General features: G+C 45.6%; 2 protein-coding genes across 2 annotated transcripts; both read right to left on the bottom strand.

The window, feature by feature from the left end:
* Positions 1 to 2,669: 2,669 nt before the first annotated feature.
* Positions 2,670 to 4,719, bottom strand: LOC134205345 (uncharacterized). The gene is made up of 2 exons (XM_062680526.1): positions 3,634 to 4,719; positions 2,670 to 3,167 (listed from the first exon to the last, which is right to left on the bottom strand). Exons 1-2 carry the CDS (start codon positions 4,341 to 4,343, stop codon positions 2,717 to 2,719), a joined length of 1,161 nt encoding a protein of 386 aa, XP_062536510.1. The 5' UTR covers positions 4,344 to 4,719; the 3' UTR covers positions 2,670 to 2,716.
* A 1,895-nt stretch (positions 4,720 to 6,614) lies between these two features.
* LOC134206425 (uncharacterized protein K02A2.6-like) lies at positions 6,615 to 11,957 on the bottom strand. The gene is made up of 4 exons (XM_062682142.1): positions 11,730 to 11,957; positions 10,679 to 11,685; positions 7,285 to 9,087; positions 6,615 to 7,239 (listed from the first exon to the last, which is right to left on the bottom strand). The coding sequence occupies exons 1-4, from the start codon at positions 11,955 to 11,957 to the stop codon at positions 6,615 to 6,617; spliced, it is 3,663 nt and encodes a 1,220-aa protein (XP_062538126.1).
* Between the last annotated feature and the right edge of the window lie 10,546 nt (positions 11,958 to 22,503).

Genomic DNA, 22,503 nt, shown 5'->3' with positions numbered 1-22,503 from the left:
TACCACTGTACATTTATCGTGAAACATGTGCTGAACAAGCGATTCTGGGCCACGCGCGTGCTGAACAATCGAAATCCGGCTGCATAGGTAGCACTATTCCAGCTTTCACATCACATCATCGGAGTGCTCGCTCCTCGGATCGCCCTCAATGAGCCCGACCAGTATGGAACCGCCATCGTCAGCATTGAAAATCACGTTCCACAGCAGATTGAATTGGTACAACGTATTGATTCACTCCTTGAAGAACTTGGCCTGATCACCGATCGATGAAATGCTCACATCATAAGAATAAATGCAGTTCCTTGAGCCACCGCTCTTCCTCTGTGTCTCGTCTGCCGAATACGTGACAACTTCCGGAATTCAACGATTAAGGATGCAGATGGTGCGCCAGAGTTGTCGTATCTGTTGCGGTTGTCGAACACTGCGACAATCAGTAATTGGTACTGGAAAAATGGGTTAAAGGCTATTACACCGAATTAATGGTCAACAATCTGGCAAACTGAAACTTTTAGTTAGGCGATAGCCAACCTGCAAGAAAATAAAGAAAAAGCTTATTTGATCGAAGATTTTCTATATATCCCATTATCCGAGCCATTATCTATATTTACCAAATAAACTTAATGAAAACGAATGTAATTTGATGCAAATTTGAACGGAGTCTAAAAACTAAATTGAAATCGCCATTTTTTGTCACTTTGTTTTTGTTTGTAATTGGAGAAATAGCATTTATTGTAATTTTATTGTATTTACAATAGATTGTTTTATTTGAGTTAGAAATCGTACAATACACGAACAACAGTTTTAATTGTTACCCATAAATTTTATTGTTCTTGTATAGTTTACACAATGAAACTTGAGGTTTTGTTCTATTCGGGTAGTTCATGCGCAAATAAGAGGTGGTCCAAGGGTTTGGAGTTGGCTTCATGGGTCATACCGGTGCCCTGTGGTCGAACTCGACCCTTTTATCGAACAAGTGGCCGCGCGAAGAACAACATGGTATCGTCGCTTTCGCGGCGTCGGTCAGCCGGACGGGTTCCGCGTGGGCACCGCATCGGCAATTCCCTTTGTGTGTTGGCGAATACGCCCTATCGCAGAGAGGTCGATTTGGGGTGCACTAGCTGTTCCTCCCTCTTTTCGTAAAACAGCTGACAAAACCCAGAGCTAAATCCCGTATCAAATCCCGCGAACAGTGTTGTCCTACATTCTGCCCAACAAACAATTTAAGCTGAATAAGCTAGTTTTTTAGCTTAAGTAGACTATTTTTGGCTTTATAAGCGCTTCACTTACCTTCAATGTTTGTTGGGTGTGCAATAAAATCTACTCTTTGATTTTACTTCCTCTAAACGATTTTATAATCTCATTTAAGTAAGTGCAACTAATAGAAGGATATTTGAATTTTCTAAATGTCATGTCAAACTATCAACAAAATGCACGCCGGAGCCACAGGAGCACGCGCACTGAAAATACACTGAAGTGCTGCTGTGGCTCAGGTGTGCATTTTTTTGACAGTTTGACATGACTTTAAGAAAATTCAATGCCAAATATAGTACACTGAACCAATCATTCCGCTCTATATAGAAGAGAAGGAACCATCCTACCGACACTACTAGCCAGCTTTAGCAACCCCTCCCACTCTGTGAGGCTGAGTGAGTAGGGACCCAACTGTCTAGCAGCTGGAATCCCTCATTCATACACTCCAGTTCAATAATTGATAATACCCTAAATTAGGCAATTACCAAGGATTGGAACACGCTGTATGGACTAAACTACGATGACGTCATGCGTCGATTTTCAGTAAGAAGAAAACCTCATCTGAGGGCAAAGTTTACAAAAAATGAACATCATCGTGAACATCCGGTGAACTAAAAGCTCCGAATTCACTCAAATGTTCATCGGCCCGCAGCGGATGTCATTTTTTCGAGCGAAAAGAAGAAGAATCGTAGAAAAAGAAGACGCTCGTGGTAGCTCGTGGTTAAGTCCATAGGGGATGCATTATACACGACCCGGTGTCAAGCGTGGTGTCATCATCATCAATAGACATAGCCCGCTGTCATCATTGAAACGCAGTATGAAAAAAAATATAGCCCGGGACATCCTGGCTACGATCTGGCGATGGGCTAAACAATAGGATGTCAATAGCCTGATTATACATGAAAGAACTAAAATTTTCAATAGCTTAGCGTTGATAATCAAAAGTTTCAAAACAAAAACTGGAAAATTGGTGGAGAGTTTGCGAATTGATTGATATATAAATCTTTTAAATCCATTAAAAGATAAAGGACCTATTAAAGTTACAAATCTTACATGATTTCGTGACGGTCCCCAATTTTGAAATTTTCATTTTACACTCTGTATCTGAGTCTTCCCCTTAGACGTAGTTTACGTCAAAACAGATGGTGCATTTGCACCATCCGCAAGCTAAACATCTGATCCGTCGTTGATTGGACTTCATGAAAACTTGCCTGGTATTCGCCGACGAAGGACAGCTCAAGCGGTCTCAGCTTGTTAAACAGAATACGCCACAGAATTGTGTACGCCGAGTTTCGATAGTTGATCCATCTGTATACTCTAGTCTGGTAAATAGAAATGGTATCTACAACAACAGTATATTAGGATTTCTTTCAAATCACACGATTAACCTTCATTAACACGATTCAATTCATTAACCCTTTTCATTTCTATCCGAACTAAAATTTATTAAAGATCCTTTATACGTCTATAGAAGTGCTGTCTGGTATTCTTCGATGACGTATTTAATTTTACGAATGGCCAGATCCACTTCCTCGTCCGTTAGGTTTGTGTACACTACAATTCGCGCAAATGCCCAATCACGTGCACTCAACTTAACACTAATGCCCTTTCCGGAGCTATCGGTGAGTCCGCTGTCAATTTCATTCGGTTTAACTTCCAACAACCGTTCGGTGAAGTCAGATGATTTAATGTTTGCGTTCAGTATCTGCACCATCAAAATGTTTGTCTGGACGTTCTCCAGATCCACCGTGAACAAGGGACTATTCATACTGTGGATAGCTTTCGCAATCCTTCTTGCACGATCGTGATCAATGCCGAGCTTAGGCACTATTTCGTCCAGGGCCGCCAATGCGGCTCCCGCTAGGAACCCTACCTGTCTCATACCCCCGCCGAGGGCTTTGCGTAGACGATGTGCTCTTCAAAGAAAAGAAAAGAAATTACATATGTACAACGGGTAGTAGTTCGTATTCTATAGACGGTTTTGAATACTACATAGTTATCTTATCTGGCGCCATGTGGGGTGAGAATCGAACTAAGGGTGATAATAGGTCATGGCTAGCGAAAAATCGCCAACCAGTTCATAATAGCCAATTATTAGAACAGACTCGCGCAGAGAATCGTTTTTCTTCTTTGACATCAAGCAACTTTTAAAAAAAGTGTTGCAAATATGTTAAATCATTCGTTCCACAATTTCACTTTATCACTGTTTGAAAAAAAAAAAACCAGCTACTTAAAATTGGTTGAATTTGATGGGAAAGGTCTATGTTGAATATTGTCAAATTGAATGTAAATTTGATGTTTACATCCAATTACCAAGGAATATCAGTACATATATTCTTATTCACCCACATAATAAATTTCAGAAATAAATTGGTTACGTACTGTTTTATGAATTCTTTCGATCCAACCAGCATCGATCCCACGGGGCATGCTAAGCCTTTGCTAAGGCAGAAGCAAACTGAGTCGACATCGCGTACCACTCGGGAAACCGGCACCTTCAGGTATTCCGCTGCATTGAAAACGCGTGCTCCATCCATGTGAAGTTTTACGCACTTTTCTTTGCAAATTTTGGACAGATCCTCTATCCACTGCAAAGGCAGTACTTTCCCACCGCATATATTGTGCGTGTTTTCAATCAATACCAGCTCCGTATTTGGCTCATGCACGTCATAGCCGCGAAATTTGTTACGCAGCTCCGCCAGGCAGAACGTTCCGTCCGTTTTGTTTTTGATGTTGTTGAGTAAAACACCAGCGAGCTGCGCGGACCCACCTTGCTCATACAAAAACACGTGAGCCATGTCTCCGACGATAGCCTCCGAGCCCCTCCTGTTGCAGTGAACCATCACCGCCAAAAGGTTGCCCATGGTCCCACTCGGCACAAACAGAGCCGCCTCCTTTCCCAACAGCTCAGCTGCTCGCCGTTCGAGCTCGTTCACTGTGGGGTCCTCCCCGTAAACGTCGTCCCCAATGGCGGCTTCGAACATAGCCTTGCGCATGTTTGCCGTCGGAACACTTACGGTATCGGAACGGAGATCCACCACACGGACCAACGAGGCAGCCTCCGTCGGTGTTCCATTGCTTGATGAGTACATTGCAGTTTTTTTTAAACTCACTTTGAATTTGACGAAAACTTGACACTAAAACGGAACGTCCTACCACGAGAGGAGTGTGTTATCAACTGATTCTCTAAAACTGCGAGTATTTGCAAACTGCGTGTCTCGCCAACCTAAAGCACATATACTTAGCTATAGGGACTTATTAGGTACATGTGGTAGGTGTCTATTGGAGAGACATTCAAGTGCTGAGAGTTCTAACGTAATTTGTGAGTTTCTTGATGCAATGTATGATCTGGTTGTACCGGTTGTACACAATACTATAATTATGATAATTCGGATAAATTGAGTTTATCAACTGTCGAGAGCTATGGCCAATAAATCCATTATGTATAGCGAATTCAATTTGCAAATAGGAGTTCAGTTTAAGTTGTATGGCGTCTAAGTTTTGTGTTATGTCACCTCCTATACACATACTGTTTGTAAGCACGCGCGCATGTGTTCTGGATCTAAGCGTTAAAAATAAAGGGGAAAAGATTTGTTGTCCCACTGCATTGAGCATGTCGATTGAAATATAATATTCCCGTTTCTTGGTAGCATGTTCGTTTAAGCTAGACTTGCGCGCCGATCTAAACTCATTTTTCGTGCGAGAAAAAAAGAGCCAAGCTTGTGTTTTATTGAACATAAAGTGACTGTTATGTAGACATACGAAACTAGATCAAAAATGTAAGAAAACATTGTATAATTTCTGAAAAATACAATTTTGTGAATATTGACACATTTTTCTCACTGATTTTTGACACATTTTTCTCACTGATTTTAGTATACTTTTAGTAATATAGATTTGCACTAGTGCCCCTCACAACTGTGGAATTAAGCAGCAGAGCATTCCACACACACAGCGTACATGAAAAAAAGCTAAAGAAATTAAAAGTTATAAATACAAGTAGTCTCCAAACCGGCAGTCACAAAACCGTATCACGACCGAAGAAATTAACTCGGATGCTCACGTAACTTGATAACTAGTGTAAGTAGCGGCTAGCTCAGGGCTACCCTCATCAGACTCACAATCGAAGCGGACCATAACAAACAGGATGAGATGATGGAACAAGCATGCACCTAAGGCTCAGTTTTTAAAACGAAAACAATGAAAGATTCATTTCTTTCATTCATTTTTCACATATTTTATATAATTAGTTTTATACCGTGAAACCCGATGGTTTTCTTCTCGCGATCCTCTACATAAGAGGAATAAAACGCGTAGAGAATAGTGATTAAAACTATATTTCGCGACACATTAAAACGGTACAAAACTAACTTATGTACGAGACGTAAACAAAACTGAACTACATACAAAACAAATACAACGACAACCACATTGAAATCTCATTGATGCGCATCTCCAGCATCACACAGTGACAGCTATGCTGCCTAGTGAGAGCACAGCGGCGTGCAGGGTACCGAATGGTACGCTGCGATAAGGTTGTCTGCAACATCTCCCCTCTCAATACAGGTGGTAGGGATCGAACCTATTTGGCGGTCTTCGTACTCGAGAAGAGCGCCTTGGAGGATCTACCACCGGTTCCACTTCGATAGCAGATTCGAATTCGGTCGATGTTGACGTTGCTGATGATGTTGACGAAGTTGGCTCGTTTCGTGGCGTGGACGAAACACAAGCCGGCAAGGGACTTCAGACTGACACCGATGATGGAGTTGAAGCAGAGGCGTTCCGAACAGGCGAAGATGCCAGAGTGCCGGCTGATTCATTTGGAAGATTCCAAGCACTCAACAGGATATCGAGCGGCAATAAATACTGGCGAGAACTGGCTTCATTAGTGGATTGGTTTTGCGTCGTGTCAGCATCAAGACGACTCCGTAGCTGATTGATATGGCAGCGCAGCATTCGTTGATTAACAATCCACACGTTGTACATCACGTCTCCGATTCTCTCAACTACTTTACCGGCAACCCACTTCCAACCGTTACGACCATGTAGCTTGGCGTAGACGAGGTCATTTTGGCTGAAGAATCTGAGTTGCTTACGGTCGGCTGGCATTGCCACTGATGTTCGTACCGGCGGAGGACGCAGAAGTTCGAGACACGTGCGGATTTTTCGTCCAAACATGACCTCGGATGGCGACTTCTGGTCGGGTAGTCCCCGATTAGGCGTGCTCCGGTACGTCAGCAAGAAAATGTCCAGTGCTTGCTGTATCGATCCTCTTCCCTCTCGAATTTTCTTCACAGATCTCTTGAAAGTGTCCACGAACCGCTCCGCTTGGCCATTCGATTGTGGATGGAAAGGAGCCGTTGTCAGGTGTTCGATGCCGTTAGATCGGCGAATTCGGCACTAGTGAACTGGGTACCGTTGTCACTGACCAGTGTTGTTGGCATACCCAGTCTAGCAAACAATCCGCGAAGGATATTAATAGTCATTGCCAATGTGATACGGTTGGTTTGAACGATCTCTGGCCACTTTGAGAACGAGTCTACAACGATGAGGTAGTACTCGCCTTCGATCGGACCGGCGTAGTCAATGTGGACACGTTGCCACGGAACAGTTGGATTTGGCCATGGCACCGGTAGAGAATGAGGAGGTGATTTGGCCACTGATGCACATTGTTGCCATGTCTTCACGAAGTTCACGATGTCAGCATCCAAACTGGGCCAGTAGACATAACTCCTGGCAAGGGATTTCATTCGCTGCATGCCGGGATGACCACGATGAAGTTGCTCAAGGCATCGCTTGCGGTGTAGCGATGGAATGACGAGCCGTTCGGCAAACAAGATGCACCCATCTACCACGGAGAGCGATTCCTGTCTGGATTGGAACCGTTTGATGTCGGACCCCGGAAGTTTGGACTGGGGCCAACCGTGTTGAACGTGGTGGTAGACTGTTCGGAGCAGAGGGTCTGCTTGGGTGCTTTGCGCGACGGCTCTGAAATTGAGAGGCAAAACTTTAACCGTATTAGACACTACTGACCTAAGGTCCTCTTCCAAGTTGAGGCTCGCGATGACGTAATCCTCGTCGGGCTTGACATGTTGGTTAATCAATCGCGAGAGCAGGTCTGCATTTCCAAACTTGTGAGTTGGCACATACTCGATGTCGAAGTCGTAGAGAAGCAAGTTCAAAGCGAAGCGTTGGAGGCGATTGGCAGTATACACTGGTATTCCCTTCTTGGAACCGAAAATTCGTAGCAGAGGCTGATGGTCGGTTTGCAGTCGGAAGTGCCGCCCGAAAAGCATATTGTGAAACTTCGTTACAGCGAAGACGATGGCCAAACCTTCTCGATCCGGCTGACTATACCCTTGCTCGGCTTTCGTGAGTGCTCTAGACGCATGCTGGACGACCTTGGCGGTGCCGTCGGGGAACTTGTGACTGATCGTTGCTCCGAGCCCGACAGAAGAAGCGTCGGCGGACACTATGATCTCCCGCTTAGGATCGTAATGAGTAAGGAGTAGATCCAAGGAAAGAATTCGCTTGAATTGCTCAAACGCTGTTTGGCACTCTGCAGTCCATTGGAATTTCGCTTCAGCTTTGAGGAGATTGTCGAGCGGATACCGTAGCTTGCGCATATTGGGGACGAACTTGCCATAATAGTTGATGGCCCCCAAAAACGAACGCGTTTCAGACACATTTGTGGGAGGTGGCAGCTTCATAATTGCCTCGATCTTAGCTGGATCTGGACGTAACCCGCGAGCATCGATGACGAGGCCTACGTACTTCACTTGTTGCTTGCGAAATGTGCACTTTTCAGAACGAATTGTGAAGCCGAAATCTTGAATTCGCTTCAGAGCAGCCCGTAGATTGCGATCGTGTTCTTTCTCCGTTCTTCCGCCGATTATGACATCATCCAAATAGCCGGAAGTGCACTCTAAGCCGGCTAGCATCGTGTCGATGACTTGCTGAAACGCCCCAGGCGCGATCTTCACACAGGGAGGCAGACGATTGTAGGAATAGAGACCCCGATGCGTGTTGATCGTGAGCAACCTACGGTGCTGCTCATCAACCTCCACTTGCAAGAAGGCATCAGACAAATCAATCTGGCTGAAAACCTTACAATTAGCCAGCTTGGCGAAAATATCATCCGGAAGGGGAAGCGGATACTGGTTTGGCTGAAGCGCTGCATTCAACCCTGTGGAATAGTCTCCGCAAATTCGAATGGAACCATTGGCTTTACGGACGACAACGATTGGAGCGGCCCACTCTGAATATTCGACCGGGGTGATGATATTTAGCTTCTCTAGGCGGTCGAGCTCAAGATCTACGGCGTCGTACATAGCGTATGCAACCGGACGTTTCGGGACGAAAACGGGTCGAATGTTTTCTTTCAGCTCTAACTTCACTTTCGTTTTGCTGCACAAGCCGAGTTGCTCGCTGAACACGTTGGGGAAAGTCGACTTGAGAGCAGCGGTAGGCAACGAAGATCCGGTCACTTGACAGCAGAAGGTGTCCATGGGTACGGACCAGAGGTTGAAAACATCGACTAAATCAGCACCGAGTAGATGCAACTGGTTCGCAGTAACACGTATTCGTTCACGTCGCGTAATTTCGCCGATGGTAACGTTGCACTCGAATTCCCCATCGAGCAACAAGACATTTCCGGAAGCAGTCTTGGCTTTTACTGTTGCCGGCGATAGGGCAGGACTCCCTATTTTCTGCCAACTCTCCCTGCTGATGACAGTGATGTCGGAAGCGTGTGATGACCGACTAGCCCCGCGGCTACACCCTCTCAGGGTCGGCGAAACTTGCTTCGGGCTACTCACCTCACCAATCAAGTGGAAACTGTAGATTCGATGACGTCACAGTGCAGAAAACAATCAGGGACACACCATAGACCAAATATAGAATTACAGAATAACAAATCATTTAGCTTAACATATATATATCTCTTTACTTAAAATTTTTTGGTTTTAATCATAATTTAGAACATGCTAGCGATCGATGCGGCCGTTACAGGAACCGTTGGGGCCCTCACATTTAGGTGTATAGAAATGGGTCAGAATGTACATGCATTAGGGAAGATCCATTAATTACGTAACGCAAAAATTGGCCATTTTCAACCCCCCCTCCCCCCTATGTCACACTTTTTGTATGAATCATTGAAAATTTTTGTATGGATTGTCACACTATGGCCAACCCCCCCTCCCCCCTCTAAGCGTTACGTAATTTGTGGATGTTCCCTTATCTCACGTGTTCTTTTTCCCCAGGAGGGGGGGGGGTTGCGTTTCTTTCGGTGCGATGGGTCCGTTGATACACCGATTGGGTCCGGATTGTCTTGCAGCAGCAGTTTGGGACGTAGAGTACCGGGAGGGGGTCTATCTTCCTCTCTTTCCCGATCCTTATCAGTGTCTGCGTGTCGATGTCTGTTGAGTCGTCAAGGTTCTGCGAAGCAAGGGATGGGAGGGGGCCTATCTTCCTCACTCTCCCGATCCTTACCAGCGCTTGCGGGTCGATGTCGATTGAGTCGTCAAGGTTCCGCGACTGGGACGAGAACTTTCGGGAACTTCTTATAGGGTGGCCTGTGGACGTTCGTTTCGTGACCCTCGCTGTTTGGTCACGGGTTTCAAGATGGCGTCCGTTGTGGCGACGCTCAACGAATGGCCTTTCTACTTCGATGGCTCCATTTTGGGAGGAAATTAAAGGCAGCCGCCCCTAGTACCCGCTGATGGATAGAGAACACACCGGATTGGATTCCAAAAGCGTGGGTGAACCCTCCGGACCTTTGTGGACCAGATCCTCAATATCGTTGGGTCTTCTATTCCGCCGCGTGTGGTCCAACGAAATAACTATTGGGGCTCGTTGGCCACTGGTACGGAAAAAGTGGTTCAATGTTCCTTCGACGGCTTGGAACTTTTCCGGTCACTCGTCACTGAAATTGTCCCGGCCACTTCTTTTTCCGGATATGCGCGCCACGCGGTGGTATTGACTACGGGAATTCCGAATAACGAGCTCGGTACACTCTCTATCCCTTACCACGAACCGACGCTAACTGACTCCCCTGGCTTTTATCCGTTCTCTACTTTCCGTCTTTTTCGCTTCCTACCGTGTCCTTTCCTTCGGTTAGAAGGGTCGTGCCGCATGTATGAGGTGATCCCATCGAGATAGTTGCTCTTTATAGTATACCCCGGTGGAGGGGTCTTTTTATAGCATGTACATTTTTCAATTTAACCGTTTTATCAAATTTTGTGTCTAACTAAGTTTTATTTAACAAAATTCCTACCTTAGTGCCTTTAAATAATGTTTGGTCCTTATTTAGGATTATCTCCACATTGTGACGACTATTGCGCGGTAACAAGCGGTGTCGAGTTGCAGCCGAATTTTTGATCCGAAAAGACCAACGGAGACGAATCTACGTCGCTGCTGCACACTGCACATGTCGACCATAACCACCTTGGTTGATATTACCCGTTTCCTGCGTTTGTTTCCTGGTTTCCGGGACGTAGCACTATCACAGTATCCTTCGCGGTGTCCAAATTGGCCGCAATCGGAGCATTTGTGGTTTTTATAACTGCAGTCCCGAATATAATGCAATGCATCGCAGAGCCAACACGGATAACTAGGCTTCTTAGCGGCGGCACCGGAAGAACGCTTTGGGGACTCTCTTTCTTGCTTGGCGAACCGGTTACCACCAAACTTCCTCACCACTTGCACTTGGCCGTACGGAGATGGAGATTCAATCATCGCGCTGTCGTGCTTGAGGTTGAAAAGGCGCTGACACTCCTCGGAGAGCTGTTCTAATGTGACGTCATTGTTGTCCTCTATTTTAGTGAGGAGTCGGGTACGGATCTCGACGTCATTCTCCGATTTTAGGCCGCACACGTAGACCAAGCACTTGAACTGCTCTTCTGTGAGCTTCCCCAGTTCGAACTCGACGCAAGCTTTGTTCACTCTGCAGGCGAACGCTACATGATCCTCGGTAGGATTCTTCGCAATTTGCAGACATCTGTATCGGCGGCTGATCACCGATTCTTTAGCTCCGAACAAGCTTTTCAGCTTGTCCACTGTCTGCATGAAAGTAAACTCCTTTGGGAATTTAGGAAGAATGTAGCTCACGTACCTTTCATGCTCCGATAAGCCCAGTTTGCGCATGAGAAGACGAGCTTTAGCCTCGTCATTCAGCCTTGTAGCATTTTTATCGAAAAGGTCATCGTATCGCGAGTACCAAGCTGCGAAAGTGGAATTACTTTCGGCCTCATACCGAAATTCCTTGATATTGCTGGCCAAAGAGTCAAGGATCTGTTCCGGGTTGGGTGGCACTTGCACTTTTATCGACGATGAAATACTCCGAAGAAACTGTTGCTGCTGTTCTTCGGCCTGCTGCTGCCTCTGTACAAGCTGTGCCATTAGCTGTGCTTGTGACTGTTGGCTCTGGGCAATCGTCTGTTGCACCATTTGCATTAACTGCATAACATCTCGGTACTAACCTGGGCTTGCGGTTGGTGGGGTGGGAAGTTTGGGAACTGCTGTTGCTGAGCAGTTGAAATCGGAATGAACGGCTGCTGCTGCTGGTGAGTAGTCACAACGGGGGCATGAATTTGCTGCTGAAGCTGGTGAGCCACCGGCACGGGATTAATCGGTTGATTCAACTGCTGCCGTGGATTAAACACTCCCGTGGGATCAACACCATTTTGCCCGTTTTCACCATCAGCCATTGCACTCCTCTTTCTCTTTTTGCGCACGGGTGACGAAATGTTGGTTGAGTTTTTGTCGACGGTAAAAACTACCCTCACACGCGGAAATACTCGTCGCCACTTTTATACCGTGAAACCCGATGGTTTTCTTCTCGCGATCCTCTACATAAGAGGAATAAAACGCGTAGAGAATAGTGATTAAAACTATATTTCGCGACACATTAAAACGGTACAAAAATAACTCATGTACGAGACGTAAACAAAACTGAACTACATACAAAACAAATACAACGACAACCACATTGAAATCTCATTGATGCGCATCTCCAGCATCACACAGTGACAGCTATGCTGCCTAGTGAGAGCACAGCGGCGTGCAGAGTACCGAATGGTACGCTGCGATAAGGTTGTCTGCAACAATTAGCATTAGGAGAAAGGATTCGGAAACGATAGGAGGGGAAAAGGGAAACGTTGCGGCGATGCTGTAGTCGTTGGGACCCTTATAATGCATGCGAGAAGATTTTGGACGGGAACATACCTTCACAGCTACAGGCTGCGGATTGGCTGCATGATAAGGCACCGTTCTTCCCAGGGGTCGGAATCAAAGCTGCGTATTTATCCACACTATTGTAGCGGCAGTTTGCTGGAATCCTAGCTTGGCTTCCGGAATTCCTGGCGATGTTTGGATCCTTAATGGCTTACGTATGACCCTCGTGCTGCGGTTTGGGATCACCGTCGACTGTGGATGAAGTTTCTTCGCTGGGTAGGACGTTGTTGACGAAGTAATCCTAGACGGTGGGTTAAGCGCCAAATTGAAGGTGACGTTTCTATAGAGCTCGTGAGCGGGGCGGCAACTCATCGGATTTTGGGTTGTATGAGCGGGGGTATTCCCGCTGGACCTCACAACACCCCTCACCCCCAAAACTTCCGTTGCCGCTTACACGCCACGTGTGGCTTGACAATAGATAACGAGGGAGCTTGTCGGCCACCAGCGTAGAGCTCGCCACCACCACCTCGATTTTTGGATGCCTTCCGGGCAATTTCATTGCCAAGGCCTTCCGGATACTTTTCTTGAAGAACTTGTCCTCCACGTGGTGCCTGGGGGATCGTCTCGGGACACCAGTGACTGTCGGTTCCCTTTTACTGCGACAATATCACGTGCACACTAGTCGTCATGCTAAAAAGCAGTTCACGTGTCCGTGGGCTGAATTAACTGGGTCTACCCTTTCTCACTTTGATTTTTCGCGGTACACTATCACTAGGCTTCTGAAAGTTTTTCTTTTCCACCAGACTATCTGTCCAACACAACTGGTGCGGTTTAGGGAGAACAACTTATTTACGGGAGCTTGCGACGACGTGTATAGGCTTCCATGGTCTCGAATCCACTCTCTGTCATCTAATCATTCGGTCCTAATCGGGGTGATTCTTCTCTTGGCTATTATGCTCTCTTCCTCTCTTCTCATGCGCTGGAAACAGGAAGTCGCAGAATTGGCCGGCAATTATGGGATGCGAGTAGTGTTAATTAGGTTAGTAGAAATTATTTCGTATTTTAGCGTTCTATGCACAGCTGGAGCAGGCATACGATGGATGCCCACTGCGGGACATCAAAATCGTCATCGGTGACATGCAGGGTAGAAATATTTCACAGTCAATGCAGTGAAAACCATGGATCTCAGTATAATCTGCAGTCGCCTTCATCGCCGCCGTTGTGAGTGCGACTGGGTGCAGCCGAAAAATCAGTTCCAACACCGACCATTCAATTTCGCATTCAGCCACTCACAAGTCGCTCTGACAGGCTGCTCAGTTCGCGCCATACCGTATGAATGTGAGTGGCCCATTTAAACGCGTGGTGAATTTTTTTCAATTTGGTGGGTGAATGTGTACATTTTGCTGTGGTAAACTTCATCTTCGCGGCGCAGTGGGTGTTGTGAGTTCTGTTGTTTACTTTTCTGTCTCTCCGGGAAAGTGAGGTTGATTTCAAAGCAGGAAGAAAATAAAAACATGATATAAAAAAACATTACCTTCATCCAGTTACTTACTTACTTACGGATCCTGTACACCTCCGGTGGTGCAAAGGGCCGACTTGAAAGATCTCCATCCTGAGCGTTGCCCGGCTATCGCTTTAACCTGTTGCCAGGTTAGATTTCGGTCGACTTCTTTTATTTCTTTATTGAGGCTTCGCCGCCATGAGCCTCTGGGTCTGCCTCTGCTGCGATGTCGCGCTGGGTTCCAGTCTAATGCTTGTTTACCTTCATCCAGTGCTGCCGAATATTTACAACCCTGGTGACATGAACGCTCAGGTAGGAAGGGAGGAAATGTATAGACCGGTCATCGGACCGGATAGTCTGCATACCGTATCGAACGACATAAATGCATAAACTTTGCAGCCTCCCGCGGAATGGTAGTCCGAAGCACTTTCTTCTCCCGCAAGAATATCCACAAGGCCACATGGAAATCACCTAATCAACGTAACGGAAAACCAAATCGACCACGTTCTAATCGACGGTAAATTCTTCTCCTACTTCACGAAAGCACGCACTTACCGCAGTGCGAATATTGAATCCGACCACTACCTCGTTGCAGTATGTCTGCGCTCAAAACTCTCGACGGTGTACAACACACGTCGAAGTCGGACGCCGCGGCTTAACATTGGGCGACTACAAGACGGTAGACTAGCCCAATGATACGCGCAGCAGCTGGAAGTGGCACTCCCAACGGAAGAGCAGCTAAACGCAGCGTCTCTTGAATATGTGCATGGGCGAAATTGCTGCAACACCGCACGAGGGCGAACGAGGCACGATATAATCGGGCGCGGAACAGACAGAACTCGATTTCCCGGAGGAAAAGCACCAGCAGGAAGATCGAGACCATGAAGAAACGGAGCAACTATACCGCGCTAATAACACACGAAAGTTCTATGAGAAGTTGAACCGTTCACGTAAGGGCCACGTGCCACAGCCTGATATGTGTAAGGACATAAACGGGAACCTTCTTACGAACGAGCGTGAGGATCCAAAGACAGCACTACGAAGAACACCTGAATGGCGATGTGGCAGACGAAGATGGCGGTATGGTGATGAATCTGGGAGAACGTGCGCAGGACATAATTTTACTGGCTCCGGATCTCCAGGAGAAGATTGGCCGGCTAAAGAGCAACAAAGCCCCTGGGGTTGACCATCTACCAGGAGACCTATTTAAACACGGTGGTGAGGCACTGGCTAGAGCGCTGCACTGCATTACCAAGATTTGGGAGGAGGAAGTTTTGCCGCAGGAGTGGATGGAAGGTGTCGTGTGTCCCATATACAAAAAGGGCGATATGCTGGATTGTGGCAACTACCGCGCAATCACATTGCTGAACGCCGCCTACAAGGTACTCTACCAAATTTTATGCCGTCGACTAGCACCAATTGCAAGGGAGTTCGTGGGGCAGTACTAGGCGGGTTTAATGGGCGAACGCTCCACCACGGACCAGGCGTTCGCCATTCGCCAAGTACTACAGAAATGCCGCGAAAACAACGTGCCCACACATCATCTATTCATCGACTTCAAAGCCGCATATGATACAATCGATCGAGCCCAGCTATGGCTGCTAATGCACGAACACGGATTTCCGGAAAGCGACGATGGATCGGTGATGTGCATAGTTCGAGTTTCAGGGGCATACTCGAGTCCCTCTCGAGATGCACAGAGGGTTACGACAAGCAAGGTGATGGTCTGTCGTGTCTGCTATTCAACATTGTTTTGGAAGGGGTAATACGAAGGGCTGGGATTAACACGAGTGGTACAATTTTCAATAAGTCCATCCAGCTATTTGGCTTCGCCGACGACATAGATATTATGGCACGTAACTTTGAGAAGATGGAGGAATAGAGTGATTCAAATTTTGACTTTTTCGCTCCCCTATGCTTAAACGATGACATTTGCTGTTTTATTAATCTTCCTAATTTTTTAGTTAATTTGGATGTAACTAGCCTAAGCACGAGCAGTTTGAAGTTTGTATGGAAATTACTATAGAAATCGTTACTAAAGCAAAAGACCGTTCCATGTTGCAACCCATCAAATATTCAAATTTAATCGACCCGATGACTTCATAGAATACTTCCTTAGTTATAGGACATTTGTTGTTGCGAAGTGATCTGACTTTTGTAAACAAAGTTATAAAGAAAACAAAAATGCTCATTATTGATATTGATGTTATTCTTTTACGTGTTAAATTGAATTTACCACGATTCAGTATTTTCCTAATAACTTTTCTTACAAGCACAGAATCGTTTCGCAACAAAGACGACCAGTTTCATTGCAACATTTTCTATGTTGCCAATAAAGTCGTATAATTTTAGAACAAAATGAGCAACGTTGCGGAACCGTTTTCCCCAAAAGTGACTTTTTTCATAGTAATTTTCATACAAACTTCAAACTGCTCGTGCTCAGTCTAGTTACATCCAAATCAACTAAACATTTAGGAGGATTAATAAAACAGCAAATGTCATCGTTTAAGCATAGAGGAGCGAAAAAGTCAAAATTTGAATCACTCTAATGGAGGAAGCCTACATCAGACTGAAGAGCAAGCTGAGCGTATCGGACTAGTCATCAACACGTCGAAGACGAAGTACATGATAGGAAGAGGTTCAAGAGAAGACAATGTGAGCCACCCACCGCGAGTTTGCATCGGTTGTGACGAAATCGAGGTGGTAGAAGAATTTGTGTACTTGGTGACTGCCGAAAATGATACCAGCAAAGAAATTCGGAGACGCATAGTGGCTGGAAATCGTACGCACTTTGGACTCCGCAAGACGCTCCGATCGAATAGAGTTCGCCGCCGTACCAAACTGACAATCTACAAAACGCTCATTAGACCGGTAGTCCTCTACGGACACGAGACCTGGACGATGCTCGTGGAGGACTAACGCGCGCGTGGAATTTTCGAAAGGAAAGTGCTGCGTACCATACATGGTGGCGTGCAGATGGCGGACGTTACGTGGAGGAGGCGAATGAACCACGAGTTGCATGAGCTGCTGGGAGAACCATCCATCGTTCACACCGCGAAAATCGGACGACTGCGGTGGGCCGGAATGTCGGACAGTAACCCGGTGAAAATGGTTCTCGACGATCCGACGGGCACAAGAAGGCGAGGTGCGCATCGAGCAAGGTGGATCGATCAGGTGGAAGATGACTTGCGGACCCTCCGTAGACTGTGTGATAGGCGACGTGTAGCTATGGACCGAGCTGAATGGAGAAGACTCTTGTATATCGCACAGGCCACTTCGGCCTTAGTCTGAATAAATAATAAATAAAGTCCAAGATTCGATCGCGATAGTGCTTAACAGTTATGTTGAGTAGGGTAATGCCATCCAAAAAGCCACAGCTAGCTTGCGAAAAGCTGGAGTTTGTTGGATCAGCAAAATAGTAACCAGACGAGGATTGGACCCAGTTCAAGTCGTTCTGATTAAAATCTCCAAATAAAAGATGACAATCTCCAGATTTCAGGAAGCTAGTAGCATTCGAAGCGGATTGAAGATTCAATGATGGTAACGTTACTGTGAATCTCCGGTGACAAGTAGACAACACCGACAGAAATTATTCTATCAGCGATGGAAATGATGACCCAAAGATGCTCTATAGTACTGTCTATATCGACTGAAGATGAAGCAGAGTTCAATCGGTTTGCTACAGCAATGAGGACATTACTGCCTCTCTTTCTTGTTGATGTTGCAGGATTTCGATCATGACGATCATGACGATAAACGGTGAATTATTTATTTATTTATTCAGACTAAGGCCGAAGTGGCCTGTGCGGTATATAAGAGTCTTCTCCATTCGGCTCGGTCCATGGCTACACGTCGCCAACCACGCAGTCTACGGAGGGTCCGCAAGTCATCTTCCACCTGATCGATCCACCTTGCCCGCTGCGCACCTCGCCTTCTTGTGCCTGTCGGATCGTTGTCGAGAACCATTTTCACCGGGTTACTGTCCGACATTCTGGCTACGTGCCCGGCCCATCGCAGTCGTCCGATTTTCGCGGTGTGAACGATGGATGGTTCTCCCAACAGCTGATGCAATTCGTGGTTCATTCGCCTCCTCCACGTACCGTCCGCCATCTGCACCCCACCATAGATGGTACGCAGCACTTTCCTTTCGAAAACTCCAAGTGCGCGTTGGTCCTCCACGAGCATCGTCCAGGTCTCGTGTCCGTAGAGAACTACCGGTCTAATTAGCGTTTTGTAGATTGTCAGTTTGGTACGGCGGCGAACTCTATTCGATCGGAGCGTCTTGCGGAGTCCAAAGTACGTACGATTTCCAGCCACTATGCGTCTCCGAATTTCTCTGCTGGTGTCATTTTCGGCAGTCACCAGTGAGCCCAAGTACACAAATTCTTCTACCACCTCGATTTCGTCACCACCGATGCAAACTCGCGGTGGGTGGCTCACATTGTCTTCTCTTGAACCTCTTCCTATCATGTACTTCGTCTTCGACGTGTTGATGACTAGTCCGATCCGCTTAGCTTCCCTCTTCAGTCTGATGTAGGCTTCCTCCATCTTCTCAAAGTTGCGTGCCATAATATCTATGTCGTCGGCGAAACCAAATAGCTGGACGGACTTATTGAAAATTGTACCACTCGTGTTAATCCCTGCTCTTCGTATTACACCTTCCAAAGCGATGTTGAATAGCATACACGAAAGACCATCACCTTGCCGTAACCCTCTGCGGGTTTCGAAGGGACTCGAGAATGTCCCTGAAACTCGAACTGCGCACATCACCCGATCCATCGTCGCTTTGATCAACCGTGTCAGTTTATCCGGAAAACCGTGTTCGTGCATTAGCTGCCATAGCTGGTCCCGATCGATTGTATCATATGCGGCTTTGAAGTCGATGAATAGATGATGTGTGGGCACGTTGTATTCGCGGCATTTCTGCAGTACTTGGCGAATGGCAAACACCTGGTCCGTGGTGGAGCGTTCGCCCATAAAACCCGCCTGGTACTGCCCCACGAACTCCCTTGCAGTTGGTGCTAGTCGACGGCATAAAATTTGGGATAGTACCTTGTAGGCGGCGTTCAGCAATGTGATTGCGCGGTAGTTGCTACAATCCAGCTTATCGCCCTTTTTGTAGATGGGACACACGACACCTTCCATCCACTCCTGCGGCAAAACTTCCTCCTCCCAAATCTTGGTAATGACCCAGTGCAGCGCTCTAGCCAGTGCCTCACCACCGTGTTTAAATAGCTCTCCTGGTAGTTGGTCAACCCCAGGGGCTTTGTTGTTCTTGAGCCGGCCAATCTCCTCCTGGATTTCCTGGAGATCCGGAGCCGGTAGAATTATGTCCTGCGCGCGTTCTCCCAGGTCCATCACCATACCGCCATCTTCGTCTGCCACATCGCCATTCAGGTGTTCTTCGTAGTGCTGCCGCCACCTTTGGATCACCTCACGCTCGTTCGTAAGAAGGTTCCCGTTTATGTCCTTACACATATCGGGCTGTGGCACGTGGCCCTTACGTGAACGGTTTAACTTCTCATAGAACTTTCGTGTGTTATTAGCGCGGTACAGTTGCTCCGTTTCTTCACGGTCTCGATCTTCCTGCTGGCGCTTTTTCCTCCGGAAAATCGAGTTTTGTCTGTTCCGCGCCTGTTTGTATCGTGCCTCGTTCGCCCTCGTGCGGTGTTGCAGCAATCTCGCCCATGCTGCATTCATAAACGGTGAACCGATCACCAAATAGCTGTGTAGTGAAAAACTGGTCGTATGTCTGCCCCAGCTGTGCGCAGAACGTTTATTTCTCGTCGTCGGGTCTCCCTTCGTGTGGGCAGTGCACGTTGATGATGCTATAGTTGAAGAAACGGCCTTTAATCTTCAGCTTGCACATCCTTGCGTTGATTGGCTGCCACCTAATCACGTGTTGGCGCATCTTACCCAGCACTATGAAGCCGGTTCCCAACTCGTTGGTGGTGCCACAGCTTTGGTAGAAGGTGGCCGCTCGATGCCCGCTTTTCCACATTTTCTGTCATGTCCAGCAAATCTCCTGCAGCGCCACGACGTCGAAGTTGCGGGGATGTAATTCATCGTATATCATCCTGTCGCAACCTGCGAAACCTAGCGACTTGCAGTTCCATGTTCCAAGCTTCCAATCGTGATCCTTTATTCGTCGCCTAGGTCTTTGCCGATTATATCGAGTCGCATTATCTCTTATATTGTTCGTAATTATTGGTTTTCCAGGCGGCTTATTGGGTCAAACCTCCTGTCTCGTCGGAGGGCCGTCGTGTCAGGGCTGTTTAGCCTAACACCAGGACTTGGGCTTGTGCGCTTTGAGTGGCACACAGTCGCTTTGGTGGGGCCTACTTGCGGATACATGCAGCTTTTTATAGGAATTTAACAGGGCTCACTGTCAAACCCCACCACATCCTAGGCAAGCACCACAGCTCGCAGATGGCCTGGGGAGGAATCGTCAATCCCTTGGACAAAGTCCCTGCTGCTCTGGCTGCACATATACTATTCTCAAATTTGCCTGACTGATATAAAGTAGTGCTAAATGTACAGCATAGCGGATTTGGCTTGAAACCTGGTTGCTAGCTAGCATAATTTATTCTTTGTCGAAACTCCTTGAACAGTGGTTTTCTTCAAGTTGTCGATCAGCCGATATTTTTGCTGTTTGTTCAAAATACTGCAGTTGATGTATTTTTCGTTTTCAGAAGTACATTCCTCGACTTTGTAACATTCAGCACATTTTGGACAGCAATAGTTATATTCAAATCGACTCATCTCATCGAACTGAACAAATGTCTGTCAGTCCGTGTGTATGTGTGTGTAGTGTATGTATGTGTGTGCACACGAAAAAACATAAGCCATTTTTTTCATACAGTAATTCTTAACAGATTTTTTCACAACAAGTTGCATTCGATTTGGGACAAACCCTAGTTGATCACTAATTTAATTTCACGATCACGAATTTAATCATGATCGGCCAATGCGTTAAAAAGTTATGAAGAAAATGGTGTGTTGAATCATATAAGCTTGGTTACTTGATTTGCTATACCCAGCGTATGCAAGAGCCGTAATGTAGGCAATTATTTTTTATGCGTATCACACCACGGCAAAACAAAACGATTGAATAAAGAAGGCATCGTCACCGCTAGGTGGATTAATCTGTTTTTTTTTTCTTAATAATTTTATTTGCTAATTATCTAATACATGCATTCATTTCTTAGACTAGGTGTTCCGTGTTTGATTAACACTATCATACACGCAAAAAAATGTTGCGGTCGAAACTACCATTCCGAGTGTTAATTTAAGAATACGCACCGACGATTTTCAGCAGACAACAAACCCGTTTGATTTTACCATGCGCGCAGTAAAAATCAATTGTGGTCCTGGTGGAATGTTGTTGCAAGAACTGAATCAATGGTGAATTTGTCCGAATACATGGTTAATTCAACTGAAAATTTGTGATTGTTTTAAAAACATGGCGTAGTCTACAAAATAGTAACCGTTACCATGGATTTTTTTTCTGTGTAGAAGATTTCAACGTTTTTTGTCAATAATTGGAAATTATTTATCGGACATTTGTTGCGATTAAACTGTGGAAATCCAATGTCAAAGGTGTAAAAAATTGATAACTTCCGTTACGAACAACCTACAGAAGCTATCAAGAGATTATTCGAAAGAGAATTTTCCAACAAATTCGGTACGTCATATTGTCATACGTCATATTGAATATTTGCTATTTTTATTGTATTATTGATAAAATATAATTGAATTAATGTTACTCCATCATTTTTTCACTCGGAATTATTGAGCTATGTATATTATTTTAAAGGGATATTGCGAAGCTATTTACATCATTAGTTTTTGATTCGGCAAACATTTATCATTATCTGATTAACACTTTGGGACAATAATTTCAACAATTATCTGTAAATTTGTATTATCATTTTTTACAGAATACATGAAAATTTCACATAAAATACACTTCGATGCTTATTTGACCCCAAAATCCCTTAAATTTCCAGATTTTACTAGCAAAATACATTTAGTGCCCTTCTGTGGTTCCACAGTGAAGAGATAAACACAATTTTAGAACAATGTCTTAAAGATAAAATGACAAAAAATATAAAAACTTGTGATATGTGGGACATTGGGGCAAAACGAGCTCAATAACTATCTACATAACTTCTCCACGTCCATGACATAGCACATAGAATATTCTATTTCGAATAAGCCTTTGATCTCTTCTGTAGGTTGTTCGAAACAGAAGTTATCATTTTTTTTCACCTTTATTTTTTCTTCCTCTTTTTTTTTTTTAACTGATTTTATTTGCTAATTATCTAATACATGCATTCATCTCTTAGACTAGGTGTTCCGTGTTTTCTTAACACTATCATCCTTATTTGCTATGTCATATTTTTAGTTATTATCTGGGTGGTGCGGATAGAATCGATTAGGTTGTCAAAGTGAAGCCAAAATTTTCTATTGTGCCGGAGCCAAACATTGAAGATTGTGGTTATGTTTGTTTTAAATCTTATATTAAGAAGTATTGTCATTGACGAATACATAGACGGAGTGGTGGCCATTTTTTCGGG

The sequence above is a fragment of the Armigeres subalbatus genome, chromosome 1, assembly GCF_024139115.2.
Source record: "Armigeres subalbatus isolate Guangzhou_Male chromosome 1, GZ_Asu_2, whole genome shotgun sequence".
Classification (NCBI taxonomy): Eukaryota; Metazoa; Arthropoda; class Insecta; order Diptera; family Culicidae; genus Armigeres; species Armigeres subalbatus.
The sequence above is the reverse complement of the archived record's forward strand: the minus strand, read 5'-3'. Positions and strand labels throughout refer to the sequence as shown.

Excerpts from the sequence above, each read along its gene's own strand:
- LOC134206425 (XM_062682142.1), bottom strand. The coding sequence starts at position 11,957 with ATGGCTGATGGTGAAAACGGGCAAAATGGTGTTGATCCCACGGGAGTG. Across the intron at positions 11,686-11,729 it reads CCCACCAACCGCAAGCCCAG|ACGATTGCCCAGAGCCAACA; the intron begins GTTAGTACCGAG and ends ATGGTGCAACAG. Across the intron at positions 7,240-7,284 it reads AACTTGGAAGAGGACCTTAG|AGCCGTCGCGCAAAGCACCC; the intron begins GTCAGTAGTGTC and ends TCTCAATTTCAG.
- LOC134205345 (XM_062680526.1), bottom strand. The coding sequence starts at position 4,343 with ATGTACTCATCAAGCAATGGAACACCGACGGAGGCTGCCTCGTTGGTC. Across the intron at positions 3,168-3,633 it reads TCGAAAGAATTCATAAAACA|AGCACATCGTCTACGCAAAG; the intron begins GTACGTAACCAA and ends TTTTCTTTGAAG.